General features: G+C 35.2%; 2 protein-coding genes across 2 annotated transcripts; one reads left to right on the top strand and one right to left on the bottom strand.

The window, feature by feature from the left end:
• Window positions 1-472: 472 nt before the first annotated feature.
• On the bottom strand, window positions 473-8,003 carry LOC145566185 (ABC transporter A family member 2-like). The gene is made up of 15 exons (XM_081625692.1): window positions 7,592-8,003; window positions 6,481-6,709; window positions 6,128-6,303; window positions 5,769-5,954; window positions 4,207-4,398; window positions 3,927-4,086; window positions 3,600-3,817; window positions 2,749-2,866; window positions 2,571-2,647; window positions 2,330-2,419; window positions 1,751-1,894; window positions 1,344-1,625; window positions 1,152-1,232; window positions 825-1,001; window positions 473-712 (listed from the first exon to the last, which is right to left on the bottom strand). Exons 1-15 carry the CDS (start codon window positions 7,967-7,969, stop codon window positions 473-475), a joined length of 2,748 nt encoding a protein of 915 aa, XP_081481818.1. The 5' UTR covers window positions 7,970-8,003.
• Window positions 8,004-8,261: 258 nt separating this feature from the next.
• On the top strand, window positions 8,262-15,505 carry LOC145568434 (ABC transporter A family member 10-like). Its single transcript, XM_081627856.1, has 18 exons — window positions 8,262-8,423; window positions 8,929-9,226; window positions 9,519-9,586; window positions 9,676-9,808; window positions 9,915-10,034; window positions 10,346-10,464; window positions 10,865-11,029; window positions 11,386-11,548; window positions 11,637-11,762; window positions 11,861-11,944; window positions 12,290-12,651; window positions 12,783-12,983; window positions 13,133-13,242; window positions 13,381-13,465; window positions 13,598-13,726; window positions 13,943-14,048; window positions 14,621-14,709; window positions 14,950-15,505. The coding sequence occupies exons 1-18, from the start codon at window positions 8,346-8,348 to the stop codon at window positions 15,247-15,249; spliced, it is 2,736 nt and encodes a 911-aa protein (XP_081483982.1). The 5' UTR covers window positions 8,262-8,345; the 3' UTR covers window positions 15,250-15,505.
• The last annotated feature ends 171 nt before the right edge of the window (window positions 15,506-15,676 follow it).

A 15,676-nucleotide genomic window follows, 5' to 3' on the forward strand; every position in this document is an offset into this window, starting at 1 on the left:
ATTGCATATTAAAAGTGATAAACAATCTCTTATCTAGAAGTTCAAAATTTTAGGGAGGATGATTTAATAATTCTAAGGCGATGAATATTCCTTAATTTGACATAGATTGGTGGCTATAGGTATATAAATATATTTCCTGATCTAAGGTTCTTAACATGGAATCAACTAAATGTTGTACCATTATGTGAAGACCATCCTGTAACAAATCACCTATTATAGTTCCTTTTTTGAAGATTGGGGTTTTATCTTTTATGTGAATATGGTGGGTTTGGGAAGTGTTACAGAATAAAGGTGAAAATCAAAGTCCTTCCATTATAAATCAAATATTTACAAGGGGAAAAAAAAAAAAAAAAAAGTCTTCTTATCTATTTTCTGTTTTCAAACATATGAAACAAAATTGAATACAAATGTTCTTGTTTGATAAATTTGAGTTAATTTTCAAAGCTAAAATAGGAAAATCTGACTTTAATTACTAGGTAAAAGATACATCAGAAACTTGGCTAGGATGAATGACAATTCCTTGAAGTTCTGTAGCTGTTGACTTGGGGATATTTAAATTTAGGCCAGTAGGTATAGGTTTCTCGGGTGAGTGGCCCAATATTTCAGGAGCACCTGAATCATCTTCTCCCCAGTACACTTCCACCATAGTTCCCTGCGGATTCTCAGCAGACTCTGTTCCTGGGATCCCAACAAACCTTGCTCCCATGGGTATCTGCATGTACATTGTCAGTTGAAATAGGGAACAATTCACTAGTAAAGCCTGCCTGGTGTTTCTCCTTGAAAGTATAGTATTCTAAAGGTTTATGTTAGCATAATGTGCTTACCTGTATCAAGGCACCAGATGTCAGACTCAGAGTTACGAATCTTTCCTCTGATGCAGCACTTTCCATCTCTTCCTGTTTAGCAATATTAAGAAAAACTTCTTCTAGAGTTGCAAGGCCAAGCTGGATATCTGTTATACCAAATTCACTTTGTCTATCTTGGACCTCACCAAAAGCTTTCTGAATTAATCAAAATCATGTATAAGAATTAGAATAGGGATATGAATTCATTATCCGTACTTTAGAATTCTTCTTGCTAAACATGTATGTAGGGTAGATGTCAGCATTCTATGTTCTATGATTGACTAGTCGGGCTTGCTGAGTGTTTACCTTTAATAGTGGCTCTTTTTCATGGGGAATTACGTAGGTAGTGTATAACTTAGTCTCCTCCATGGGCTCAACATCCAATTGCTGCCATGGTAGCATCAAATAACATGTTAAGAGTGCAAAGTGCAAAACAATGGGTGGGTTGAAGAACATTTTGGATCTGGAAAGCTACTCTAGTCCAACTTAGTGACTTACCCTTTTAAACAACTGCTTCAACTCCTCTCGGCTTCTGTCACCTGTTTCGCCTACATTTTTGTCGAAGTTCATATTAGCAACAAAGCCTGTCCCAAATCGCATTTTTAATCGAATTGGTGTTCCTATACAACGTAGTCTTCCTTTTGCCATGATCCCTATACGATCACTTAGAACATCTGCTTCTTCCATAGAGTGAGTTGTTAGAACAATGGCTCGCCCTCTTTTTGAACTTTCTATGATGTCCCAGACATGTCTTCTAGTAAGTGGATCCATACCAGTAGTCTAAAAACTCAAATATTAGCTCACTATACTGACTGTAGTCACCTGTTCTTGTGGAATTTGAACAAGCAGGAAATAGATGCTAGGCCAGAAATAATTAAAAAAAAAACAAAAAAAAACTCCTGTACCGGTTCATCAAGAATCACCAACTTTGGGTCACCGATAAGGGCTGCTGCAACACTGAGACGTCTTCTCATGCCTCCACTATAACTACCAGACCGGACTTTAGCTGATTTAGCCAGCTGCACATCTTCTAGTAATTTGTGAACAATCTGGTTGTTATCAAAGCTTTAGACATAGGTTCTTAATAAAAAATGAGAGGGGGGGGGGGGTGAGTTGGGTACATGGAGGTACAATCAATTTCATGATACGTATAAACATAGCTTATAATAACAAATTACTAAGCAAAAAACAAAAGAAATATTACAGAAATGGTGGCAACAATAATGTGATTAATAATTTAATACAACATGGTCAACATTTAGTAAGAAAATTTGTGAGAGATTTTACACATTAGGCTTGAGTTATTGAAGCATTTATATGAACTTGGATACTTCTGTGGATGTTAAAAAATCTTTTTACTTAAAGCTTTTAAATCTTCGGCTAATTGATATCAGTTTGCATATGAATGCTTATGATCTTTTTTGTACACAAAGATGAGATATGTCACAAAAACTTTGATCTATACTGCTATATTGGGTACTTACTGTTGGGATGGAATCAGGATTTAGGCCTTTTATGTTGCAAAAAAGTTCAAGGTGCTCTTCACCACTTAATACACTCCAGAGGATATCAAACTGCAGGATTTTATTGGATGTAAAAAAGTCAGTTTATTTATCCTCAAGAATGTAGCAGTAGAAACTAGAAAGTGAAAGAGTTTAAACATTTACTAGGATTGTTGAATTGATAAACATAAAATACAAAGGAGAAGAGGATTTAGAAAAATACCTGAGGACATACTCCTATAATTTTTCGGATATTGGACATTCCAACAGAACTTCGAACGGAATGATCATAGATTAATGCTGTCAGCCAAATGATGTTAGTCAAGTGATTATAGGTGTATATAAATAAGGAATTGGAAGAAGCAAGGTTATGAAATTAATAAAGCTAGAAGCTATATTACCGTCCCCTCCACTCACTGGTGTTATACCAGTCAAGCAGCTGATAGTTGTGGTCTTTCCAGCCCCATTATGCCCCAGGAGGCAAAAGAGCTGATCTTTAGGGAAGTTGATCCATAAGCCCTACAAAATATGAGACATGAAGCACCACAGGATTTAGTTTTTTGTTTTTGGAAAATAACATAATGTCATTAGGCAGACCCCCACCACCCAAAAGACATGAAAGATAGAAGCTCAATAAGAATGTGCATGCTTCTGTATGACTAAGGAACATAATTGTTTTGGATGGGAAACTGAAGGATCCATCTCTCATGTTTAGATGTGAAAACAGGGAGGGAAGAAGAGACTGGGAGGAACCATATCTCTCTAGTTAGGAGTAATTGGAAGAAAATTGCAGTCCCACGTCTCTCCCCTCTTTCTTTCTGTCATTTAATTTATCATCCATGATTGATGATATGTGTTATATAGATGAAATGCTACAAGAAGAGAGGGGGGGGGGGGGTTGAATTTTAGTATGAAACTTGCTAGTCACTTTTTGTAGAATTTTAAGGAACTTAACACTAGCAAAGAAACAATGCAAGAGAGATTTTACGATAAAAACTTCCCTTAGGTCTAACAGGATGTGAAAAACCTTGACCCCAAGGAATTTAGACTCAAACTTCCCAGTCAATTAGGCCAATTACTTTGTTACAACCTATAAGGAACTTGAGCCTCTAATGAGTTCCTCAACAAATTCATGCTCCCAACAACTATTCCCTTTAATAGTTGCAGGCTTGCAGCTCTAGAACTTCCCTCAAAACTCTGTCTTGACTCAAGACTTCACTCAAAACTTTACAACAGTATACTTCCAAAGTACCTTAACAGAATGGAATGGAGGAGATATCTTTAACTTCTTATCCAGTTTTCCTGGGTAAGTCTTGACAAGACCGCGTATCTGAACTGCTACATCTGGATCCACCTTACCATCATCCATAAATTTTTTTATCTTGTTTTCTTCTTTAAGGACATCTTCATCATCTGGTGTGATCATCTCAGGTTTTGGAAGCCAACTTGTACCGCCAAAAAAGCCACTTTCTGAAACATTAAAAATTAAGTTGATGGATAAAGTATTATAAGTAGCAATTACTCTTAAGAATTCCTACATAGGTGCTATTTACTTTTTTGAATGGGAGGGAAATTATACCAAGTGCCTCAAACCCTCCTCTTCCTGTCCAATATCCTGGGTTCAGAAAGTAAAATGGTGACTTGGGTATACCGTTCTCACTTGGAAGTATGTTGTCAAGATATAATGCCACGAGAAGCCACAAAAAGAAGGCTCCTATGAGCCTAATGTATATGCCATCCTGTTTGGACCATTAAGGTTAGTGAAATTGAAAACCTTCCTGTAGTTCCTCTCTTATTTGGTATTTTATTTTTCCGGACTTACTAAATTACTCATTTAACTCTGGCATATGGACACGTACCATTGTGAAGTCACATTCTTGCTGTACTTCATCTGGATCTTGAGGACAATTATTCCGTCCCTTCCAGCTCATCCCTGGGTCACTGCTTGAAGCTGTCGTAAGCATATCAACTGCTCTGCCAAAGGGAATAAATGGCAATATATGCTTGATGATTTTGAATATCTTCTCATCTTGCATGTATTTTGCCAAGAACTGGAAGAATATTGGCAAATATGTGAGTTATCAAAATTTTGTGACTGACTGACTGACGTAATGACAATGATTTATACCTAGTTGTCGCCAACAAAAACATAAATGGGAAGTGACTTGCCTGTAAGGTGAAACCACCAAAAAAGATAAACACTGTTGCCTGGTTTGCTGAGCGTGACTGGCTGATAGTAGTAGACACCAAAAAGGCAATGCTCGTCTAGTATAGGTGTATAACAAGGGGTGAGGTTAGCAGCGGATATGGAAAGAACTAATGAAAAACCCCCTAAAAGCCAAAGAGACAAACAGATAAGTAAAAATGGACTTAAAATGCAATGGAAGCATACTACTAATGTGTGTTTGGCAGCCAAAGTAATGTGGAATTATGAGGTAAGTATATACATACGGAAATCCGTAGAATAATTAATCACATAATTTAAGGATATATATGATGTTTACTTATTAGGTTTATTATTATGGAGTTCTATGCTTATTATTTATAGTAATTGGGTAAAGTGTGGTTATTAATTATAGCTTTCAAGTCATTAGTTAAGATTTTCGAGTTAATAGTTATAGTTAGAGTTTTGAATATGTAGATGTAGTATTAATTATGCTTTTGGCTTAATAGCTATGGTATTTGGACAAATAGTGATGACTTTCATTATTATTATTATTATTATTATTGTTATTGCTATATACATAGTATAAAATAATATTGTAATACCTATCCAGTGTTATTACTGTTTCTAGGTTATATCAGTCAAGGTTCATCTTCTTCCTTTAATTTTCACATTTCACTTAAATAGTTAAATCGTTCCTAAAATGTCAATTCACAACAAATCACTACCTTCGTCCTATAATAATGTGCTCACTTTCCTGTTTAGTTGATCTGAAATTAGTTTGCTCCTTTCTATAAAAGACATTGATCCACTATTGTATTACCACTCTCCTTCCACGACTAAAAGTTAGGGTGTTACAACCTCTCTTTCAATTATAATTTCGTCTCTCCTTCCGCACTTTTTATTAGAATAGTTATGCTACAGCTAATCACCTAAATTTGTTAAGTTGTCCTATTATGCAGAGGGGTTATCCCACAAGAAAATTTGTTAAGTTATCCTATACAAGAAGAAAATAGCTATGTGCACCTGTCCTAGTGATTAAATTTGGCAAGAAAAAGAGTGTAAGGTCAAATTATGATCGTTATCCTATTTATAATGAACATTCATCCTTTCTTTAGGCTTTTCCTACGGAGTATTATACTGACTGAACTATCTCTCTCTTATTTTTTTTTCCCAAATAATATTTGTAAATTCCCATTCATAGTGTTTTTTGAAAAATAAATATGAATATATGATTCCTAGAATAAATGAACTTACCATACTAAGTAGGTTAAGGTACATTGCAAGAAAGAGAACTAGAAAGTCATTCCGCATGAAGAATCTAAATCGAAAACGCAACCCTATGATCATTGTGAATAATGAAACAAGGAACGTCATTATAATCTCCCATGCGAGCCAGGAAAGCCAGTAGGCAGTATCATAAAGCCCCATGATATTCATTGCCTGTCAAATAAAAACAGTGTTATTATGTTGAAAATGTATTTTTGCCTCAGTCTTAAACTACGGTCATAGGGCAACTCTTGTAATTTTTTTTTTTTTTGTCTATCATTTCAGGATAGGTGACATTTCTTTTTCGAAAACTATTTAGTAACTAAGGGAGTAGTTTGAAAACTTACTTGACGTAGTTTCTGCTCTTTCTCTATGATCAAGTTGCTCAATTGATTTTGGAAAACCTGCATGCTGATCAGCAGCAAACATAATTTTCCAAGATACAAAAATATCTCACTCTGCGAATTCTTGGCAGCAGGGTGAGCAAATGGCTTCATGCCAACAGTCCAGTTGAAATTCTGATCTAAACCAGATTATTATTTCCAAAGGCACAAAGAGGGGATAAGAAAGAGGGGATAAGATAGAAAAGAAAAACTAGTTAGGGCATTGATATGCATATCTGGTGTGTGAAAGGAAATGTATAATTTTAACAGAAGTAAAATCATGAGGCTGAGGAAAGAAAAGTGTGGAATTGATATACCTCCAACAAGAGTTCGAGCGATTTCTCGTTCTGCTGCAATCTGTAGGGGAATTTGGAATTTAAGAAAGGTTTCTTGAGATGGAATTATATATACCACTGAGGAGTTGGGCTGAATTCCATAGCTGATGACTGTAGTGTTTCTGTCGACCAGATGCAGAGCTCCTGGGCTAACTGCAGGGTTATCAAGGAACCATGCATCTGTTTCATTTCGATTTTTGAACGATATAACCTGCATTCCCAATATTCGTGATCATCATCAATCAGAGATATCAACAGATCAATAATCAAAACCCACACATGCTTTAGTTCTGCTACACCTGAATTCTTGCATCAACTGAAACTCCTAGAAAATATGTTTTTCAGAGCACTAAATCTCAAACCCACAGTGATAGTGTGATACTACTATAGATAAATGAATCAATTGTTTGTGTAGGTTATAGTTAGGTAGTCCCTTTTAAAACTCGCTGCAAGGCTTGCAAGAGGTGTATCTATACTTTTCTTTTCTTCTTCTTTTTTTTTTTTTTTTTTTTTTTTTTTGTCGCAGTATCTATACATGATTGTTTGAGCATTTATGGATCAGTATCAAAGTTACTTGGATTAATTGTTCTAAATGCTGATATCATTTGAAGTACATGCCCTATTCCCTCTTGCGTAATCCATCTTTATTATCATACTTCTGTTATCGCCTCATTTTTTCCTTGTCTTTCTGAATATTTATGTGTGAAGTCTTTCTCATTAGCTCATAATTAAAGTATAATCAAATTCAAGAAAATATAAAGGGAGGATTGAGCATTTTGTAATAAGTTTGTAAATGGGCATGTGTCAAGTTCATTGGGAGGAGATTACGAAATTTATAGGGTGAAGTGCAAAACTATCCCAAAATTATATTACAATAAATGCAATCATTCTTCAATGGTAACTCTATTCGAATTTGGGACTCATGTATATGGGGTGTACATGTATAGGTAACTTGGGTAAACCTGGGTTCCATTTGCTTCAAAAGCTTGGTTTTGCTCATAATCCACATTTCAAGCACAATAGACATTCACATGTGGGTGTATGATACAGATAAAATCACGGGCTTCCTCACGCAGTCATGCATGAAACATACCTTGGAGGGTGGAATGGGTCGACCTGGATTATTAGCCATGATAGCGTCAATAATGCGTTGAATCCTACGTTTGGAGTCCGATGACTCACCACTCCAAACAAAGTCATAGCAGGGCTTCCTTACACTAAACTCCTCACAAGGTGGAATTGGCTGCATGAGGTTGTGGTACGCTGGGTCAGGCATGTCACGATTATCTGGGTTTGCCCTGCTTATGGCGTGATTCATCGTGTTTATGAGACCCATTAGGAAGATATAGAAGAAAGTCATGAAGAATAGTTGGAACAAGGTGTTATTTTTCCTCCTTGCCAACCACATATTTTTCTTTAATAGGGCCTTGATTTGCTGCAGTAGCAGAGGGATCCCGCTTTGTAACTTCATTTTTCAATTAGAAACTATAATCTGAAAAAAAGAAAGAAAAGAAGAGATTAAAAAAGCTTGTTAATCAAACATATGAAATATATATACTTGTGCGCAGAGGACTAGCTACATTATAGTCTATCTAAATGGTTAAAATTAAAGCTATTTCCTTGGCCTCTGATTTTCTATTTTTTTTAATTTTTATATTGAATAATTTCTTGTCCGTAAAAAAGTACAACGAATCATAAACAAGCAATTTGTTAATCATATATAAACTGTTGATCTTTTAAGTTTTTTAATTTTAGGAAGTTGATCGTATCTAAGAGAGGAGGAAATATAGAGACAACACAATTTAAACAATCAGAGATTTGCTGGGCTGGTTTAAGATCTAGAGTTCATGGAGATTTCAACGCACGGACGTGCCGGCTTTGCTACACAGGCTAATGCTTTGTTTAGAAAGAGTCTTACTTATCAGGTATGTGCTCTCCCTTATTTTATCCACAGGAGCGTCTGCATTACCAGCAACATCATTAGAACTTCCATGATAAATTGATAATGGATGCATGTGACTAGTTTTAAGATAATATGCGCGCCATTTTTGTTTATTATTTATTAATTATTCTCGTGTTATTTTTAATTAATATTATTTTTTTTAAGGTGAAATGAATATGGCCTAAGCGTGCCTTTTTTTATTTTATATATAAAAATAACATTTTAGTGTACATTTTTCATTTTTGGAACGCTTATTAGGAAGAGTATAAAAGTTACATCTCATGAATTCAAATGGGAGAAAAATGTTATATCAGGATAATCAAATATCTTCCATATCTCAGATGTAAAGATAAGGCAGAGATAATAATAAGTTAATTAAGGTTTTGAATACACAACTAATCATATCAATGATGAAGGTTGAAAGCAAATTTTTTTATCCCTCTGTATTGATGTATTTTTGGTTTTGAGCATGTGATTTTGTAATGCAGAAACGAAATAGGACACAAAACCTCTGCCTTTTAATGACTCCGCTGGTAATAGTAGTATTCTTTGCAACTGTGGAGCATTATATGAGGACATTGACTGAGTCTAGCGAGATTCTAAGGGAGATGGAGGTAAGGAACCCTGTCCCTTGGCCACCAGCACTGAAAATTCCACCCGAAGACAAACAGGCTGTCCGATCCAAATATATGCCTTTTCCTGACTTGCCGCCTCCTTCGTGTCGAGTCTCCGGCAATTGCCCTGTCACTTTTCTTCTCACCGGCACCAATCAATCCTTTGTCATGAGTACACTCTCTCCCTCTCTTTCTCTATCTAATTTGGTAGGGAGTATATACAAAAAAACTTATTTATGGACATAGAGAGGATATCATACTATATTGTTGGATTAAATAAATCAACAATTTTATCTGTTCATCATCACTATGAGGCCCACTTTTAAGAAAAAGTTATTGATTTATTTATGTGAATGTCATGTGATAAAACAATACAGTAGTTGTGTATCTCAGAAATGAACGTGTATTTTCTCATTAAATACTATATCATGCATGACAATAGCTTAAAAAAATGTTAATGACAGGTATGGCTGAAAAAATGTTTCCACCAGTGTCTATTGAAAACCCTTCTGACATGGATCGTTTAGTCTTGGTAAATATGCATACTTGATTTTGTGTTAATTAAGTTGGATACAATTCATACAAAGAGCATTTCAAATAGTTTTGATAAACATGTACCAGGCAACTCCAGCTCCCTTATTTCAATCAAACTATCTGGTTGATGCTGTCTTCCAACCTGATTCGCCTTCACCCCTCTATTATCTGCAAACCAAGTGCAAGCCCAATTCTTCATTCCCTTATCCGACTGGGAAAGGTATCACAAACTTTTTTTCTTCTGACCCTTCAATTTCTCCTAGTATTAGTGTGTGTAGATCTTGTATACTCCTTATTGCTTATATTTCAATTTGTTATGTTTTCAGAAGTAAAATGCATGGAAGGATTAAAATTGTGGCGGAACAGCTCATCCGAAATAAACAAGGAAGTATACAAAGGCAACGGAGGGAACAAACAAAACAAGATTGATAACAATTTCGGTGCAGGTAGTATGATATATTGATTTAACACATTTTGCTGCTATAATAGACCTAAATTACTCTTAACTCAATATTTTTTTATAAAAAGTTAAGACTCCTTAGATTTTAAAAATTATGAATCAGTTTAATTTTGTTCATAAAATGTATACTTACATAAAGAAAAAGTAAGATCATCAATTCTTGTATGAGGATAGAAGTCATATAAGATATAACAAGCAAACAACTATACCTAAGAGTATTCTTTTTTTTTTTAGATGAAAAGTCTAAGTAGTGATAAGAAATTAAGAATCTATTTTTGTTGGTTTACTTTGTGGCAGCACTTGATTTCTCAGATACCAACAAAGCCAACTTCAATGTGACTCTTTGGAGCGAACCAAGTAGAGCTGAATCCGCGTCTTCTTTTAATTTTTCTCGTTTGCCAAGGTTAGTGAATATGGTAAGGTTCCACACATTCTGTTTCCAAAAATTTTACCCTTTGTGTTTAACATCAAGATTGATTGGGTTATCAGGCTTTTCATGCTAGCAAACCATAAAAGATCTAAGAATTTTGATTTATTGGCGCTATTAGGACTATATAAATCATCACTAGCATAGGGTTATGATATTTGATAATAACCAAAAAGTTATAACAGCAATTTATGGTTTGAAGTTTGAACTACAAACCATATTATTGAGCTGTGGTTTGGTTTCATAAATTATGGAAATTGCACCTAAAGTACAAACCGCCCAAAAAAAAAAGGGTTTGGTTTGTGGTTTGGTGCAGTCTGAATACTCTGAACATCCCTAATTTCTTCTCAAACGCTAAATCTAATTGGTAAGATAATATGCATGTGCAGGCATCCAATGTGTATCTGCAGGCTTTGCAAGGATCTGGTACCCAGATACTGTTTGAGTTCATGAAAGAAGTACCAACCACACTTAGAATAAGTGCTTCGTTAGCAGCAGTTGTGGATTTATTTTTGCGTATGACAACTTTTGGACTACTTCTATTTCCAGTTACTGTAAGTATGCTGGTGTTTTAAAGAATTACCAAGTGGTTATGCTTGAATGCTCCATATATATTTTGTAGACAATGCTACTATGAAGAGTTGTTTCCGGAAGTAGTATATTTTTATGAGAAAAGAGGGCTGGTACACCACACACAAACAGTAGAAAGAAAATTTGCATGATTTCAGTAATTACACTGTATTACAGTTTAAAGATGTGATCAAGTACAATTATATCATCAACATTTACTTCGTTGCAGGTGCATCAGCCCTCCTGAAATACTGTATTTTGTGTATGTGGTCTAAACAAACTGACTATACTGCTTTATCAGATTTCTACATGCTAACTCAAAGCATGTCTTTGTAATCAGGTCTTAGTAAGCTTGATTGTGTATGAAAAGGAAAAAAATTTGCGAATCATGATGAAAATGCACGGACTTTGTAACACAGCATATTGGGCGATTACTTATATATACTGCCTTTTTGTTTCTCTTCTTTTCGTACAATTCTTTCTCATTGCTGGCAAGTTATCAGGTAAGCATATCATCACTTTTCGTTTCAACATCTCACCCCATTCTATGTCTTATTAGTTACAGTCGTAAATGCGCTTAAAATTTTACAGGTTTATATTTCTTCACCAAGAATGACTACATTGTACAATCTATGTTCTATTTCGTCCATGTAAACTGGCAGATTTCATTTGCATTTGTGATTGCTGCTCTTGTGCCTACAGTGAAGACTGCTCAAGGTTTGATTATCACAATTCCATGTACTAATTTGTTTGAATTATTAATTTCTTCTACTCTATAAGTTATTTATGATCATGCTTGTGTTGTCCCTTTTCAGTGGTTTGCTCGACATTCATGATGCTATGTTGTATCATTGCATTTTATGTTATCACAAAATTTTTTGAATCTTCTGATTTTTCAAGTAAGTAAACTCTACTGGACCTCCATTTCTCTCGGGTATATATGTGCTCCTTTTTTATGTTAGTACAAGTATAATACATGTTCATCCCGTTCCTGCCTCTAGGAGTGAAACGAAATTCCTAAAAATCAGCTAAGAATGAAATTTCCTTACTTTTGTCATTTATTTAAGTGTTTCAAATAATATGCCTAGAAATAGTTGTCTCAGTGATGATCTGTATTGGTTTCGAATTTGTTTACTCAAACTGTGCCTTTTACTCTACCATGTTAGTTGCAGCTGCTAATATAAAACTCAATTTTGAAGCATTTTGATGTTGTACTAAGTTTTTGTATAATTCTGATTGTCCAGGCAAAGCCATAGTCTTAGTTGAGATGTTTCCTGGGTTTGCACTGTACCGAGGAGTGTATGAATTTCAAAAATATGCTTCATTTGCTAGGAGTGGTGCTGGTGTTGGAATGCAGTGGAAGAACTTAAATGACCCAGGAAATGGGTTGAAAACAGCTATGGCCATCATGATGGTTGAGTGGAAGGTTATGCTTTTGTTAGCTTATTATCTTGACCATGTTGTATCCACTGGGAGTGGCAGGACTAAAAGTCCATTATTCTTCTTACACTGCTTGAGAAGGAAACCTAAATTCCCGCAGCAAAATATGAAGAGATATACTTCTCAACTATCCTCTTCAAACGATCATAATGATGTGGCCCAAGAGGTATTAATTTTAATTCATATTGATAAGCTTCTTTATCGATGCCATCAGCTGTCAATGATCCGGATTATTGCGCCTTTGTTTTTAAACGAAAAATTGCCTTGTTTAACAATTGCATTTCTGTCTTCTGGCAGAGACGAAAGGTAGAACAATTGATGCAAGAAGGAAGCACAAGCCACACGGCTATCTGTGACAATATCAAGAAGATTTACCCAGGAAGAGATGGAAATCCAGCAAAGGCTGCAGTTAGAGGGTTGTCTCTTGCTTTAGCAAAGTCAGAGTGCTTTGGCATGCTTGGTCCTAATGGTGCAGGAAAAACTTCATTCATCAGTATGGTCAGTACAAATCTACTGTAATACTGTTTATCTATGTTGTGTGTAGTATTATCCTTTCAAATGGATGTAATTATAGGATAATGTGTGTCAGATAATATTCTCGAGCCATGAATTTTTTATGGGGTTTAACTTATAATACATCTGAACAGATGATTGGTCTAACAGATCCAACTTCAGGCACTGCATACATTGAAGGTTTAGACATAACAACTTCCATGGATGATGTATACACTTGCATGGGAGTTTGCCCACAGTTTGAGTAAGTGTGAATATTGCCCTTTTGCTTTAAAAGTTTGATCAGTTGCTCAATTTTCTTTGATAATGGCATTTCACTACCTTTTGTTTCTCACGTTCTGTAGTTAAAGTCTTGAAATTTTAATATATTTTGCACCTGCAGCCTACTGTGGGAGACACTTACTGGAAGGGAGCATCTATACTTTTACGGTAGACTTAAGAATCTTAAAGGTTCTGTATTGACACAGGTACTTCGCTTGTAATCTTGGAAAAAAACAAAATATGGCATGTCATTGAATGCATACCGTAAGTAGTTAATAATGTTTCATGTTTCCTTCTTCACAGCAAATAACACTTTCCCACTCCATTCTATTGTTTAGGCAGTTGAAGAGGCTCTCAAAGATGTTAACTTATTCCATGGTGGTATTGCTGACAAACGTTCTGGCAAATATAGTGGAGGCATGAAGAGAAGGCTCAGTGTTGCGATTTCACTAATCGGCGATCCTAAGGTTTCCTATAAGAATTTTGCATTCCTGGCCTCTTTTGTTTATATCGCCGATTGTTCAATTTTATCATGATTTACCTCGTCTAAGATAAATTTTCCTCCCAATAATGGATTTCTGTCCGTACAATTTTTTATATGTCACCGATCCTATCCACTGTAATATGCTTGTGTATTGGTCCAAAGGTTTTATCCTAATACCACTATTTTGGATCTTTGGAAGATTGTTTACCTGGATGAACCAAGTACTGGATTAGACCCAGCTTCCAGAAATAGTCTATGGAATGTGGTGAAGCATGCAAAGAAAAATCGAACAATTCTTCTCACAAGTGAGTAATCTAGTTCTACTTTACAGCCATTAATTTCTTAGGACTTAGTCTTATTAGTATTATACATATACATAAAAAAAATTATCTATCTACTCTAAAGATAATCACTAGTCTCAGAAGCAGTTAGAACCACTGATTTCTTAGGACAGTACTTAAGTCTGTTAAGAAATTAGAAGCTTCAAGAAATACTATAGCTACTAGTTTCTCTACATTGTGGAATATGATAATAATCTTGACATAATAGTAGACCAGGGCACATCATCTTTGTATTGAGTTACTCAAAACTATTAGGAAATGGAAAGTGATAATAGAAGCTATGTACGTCACATTGCTGACATTATGCAATTTTTTTCATTGGCTGCATCTGTTGAACTCTCTTAAGGCCACTGTAATTAGTATGTGATATGATAACAAAAGCGATCAATTTCTTTTTGACTCGACCGTTAATTTAATGAATGAAGAATCAAAAAAATAAATCAATGCTGCCCTTTCTTCTTGGAAAGGGATATCTCAAAGTAAACTAGTCAACTTAGGATGTGGCTAATTCTGACAGTTTTTGTAATATTTGTCAGCTCATTCAATGGAAGAGGCTGAGGCTCTTTGTGATAGACTAGGAGTCTTTGTTGATGGTGCTCTGCGCTGTGTAGGAAATCCAAAAGAGGCAAGTTTCATAGTATTATAGAGTGTTTCATTGCAACTTAATTTTATTATTTCAATATGTTTTAGTTTGAGTTGGATTTCATTTCAGTACAGTTCAATTTTCTTAAGTTTTGCAAGTTGAATTTAGTTCAATATTTTTTTCTTTTTTCTTTTTTTTTCCCTAGCTATTTCTGTTCTAATCCTGTCATTACAAAATTATAAAATCGTTGGTTTCTTTGGTTGCATTGATGGTGTATGACAGCTGAAGGCTAGATATGGAGGTTACTTCATCTTTACAATGACTACAGTGCAAGGGAATGATACAGAGGTGGAGGACATGGTACTAAAACTTTGCAACAATGCTAATAAAACCTACCATTTGGGCGGTACTCAAAAATTTGAGCTGCCCAAGCATGAAGTCCGCCTAGCTGATATTTTCCAGCTTGTTGAGGATGCCAAAAGTAGGTTTTCTGTTCAGGCTTGGGCTCTGGCTGACACCACCCTTGAGGATGTCTTCATCAAGGTCACTCGTCAGGCTCAAGCTGTTTCGTCTGATGAGTAATTCTTCTTACCATCTACATGTTTAAGCTCTAATTTGACTTCTTTCTTTACATCTCCAAATAAAGAAGTATTAGATATCAATGTTACCAGCTGGTAGTGTAACATGCTCAGCAAATTTTCCCTGTTAGGTTTATTATTTTTTGTAATGGTAAGTTGTAGTAAAAACAGTTCATTGGATGTGATGACAGTTTTGAGCTGCTCCACATTTATAGTAACATAAAACCAAGGTTTTTATGTATTGATCTAATGAAGCGATTTTAACCAACAGTGAATGACAGTGTAGGCGTTATTGACTAGTCCGGGACAAAATGTTTTCATTTTTACTTTCGTACCAGTTTTGGTGCAAAATAGCAGCCGTCAATCAATGACAATAATTTGCTCTAAGAATGACAGGTCCTTGTGATGATTAATTGACTATAGTCTTACAG

This window comes from Chenopodium album, chromosome 11 (assembly GCF_948465745.1).
Source record: "Chenopodium album chromosome 11, dcCheAlbu1.1, whole genome shotgun sequence".
In the NCBI taxonomy this organism is placed as follows: Eukaryota; Viridiplantae; Streptophyta; class Magnoliopsida; order Caryophyllales; family Amaranthaceae; genus Chenopodium; species Chenopodium album.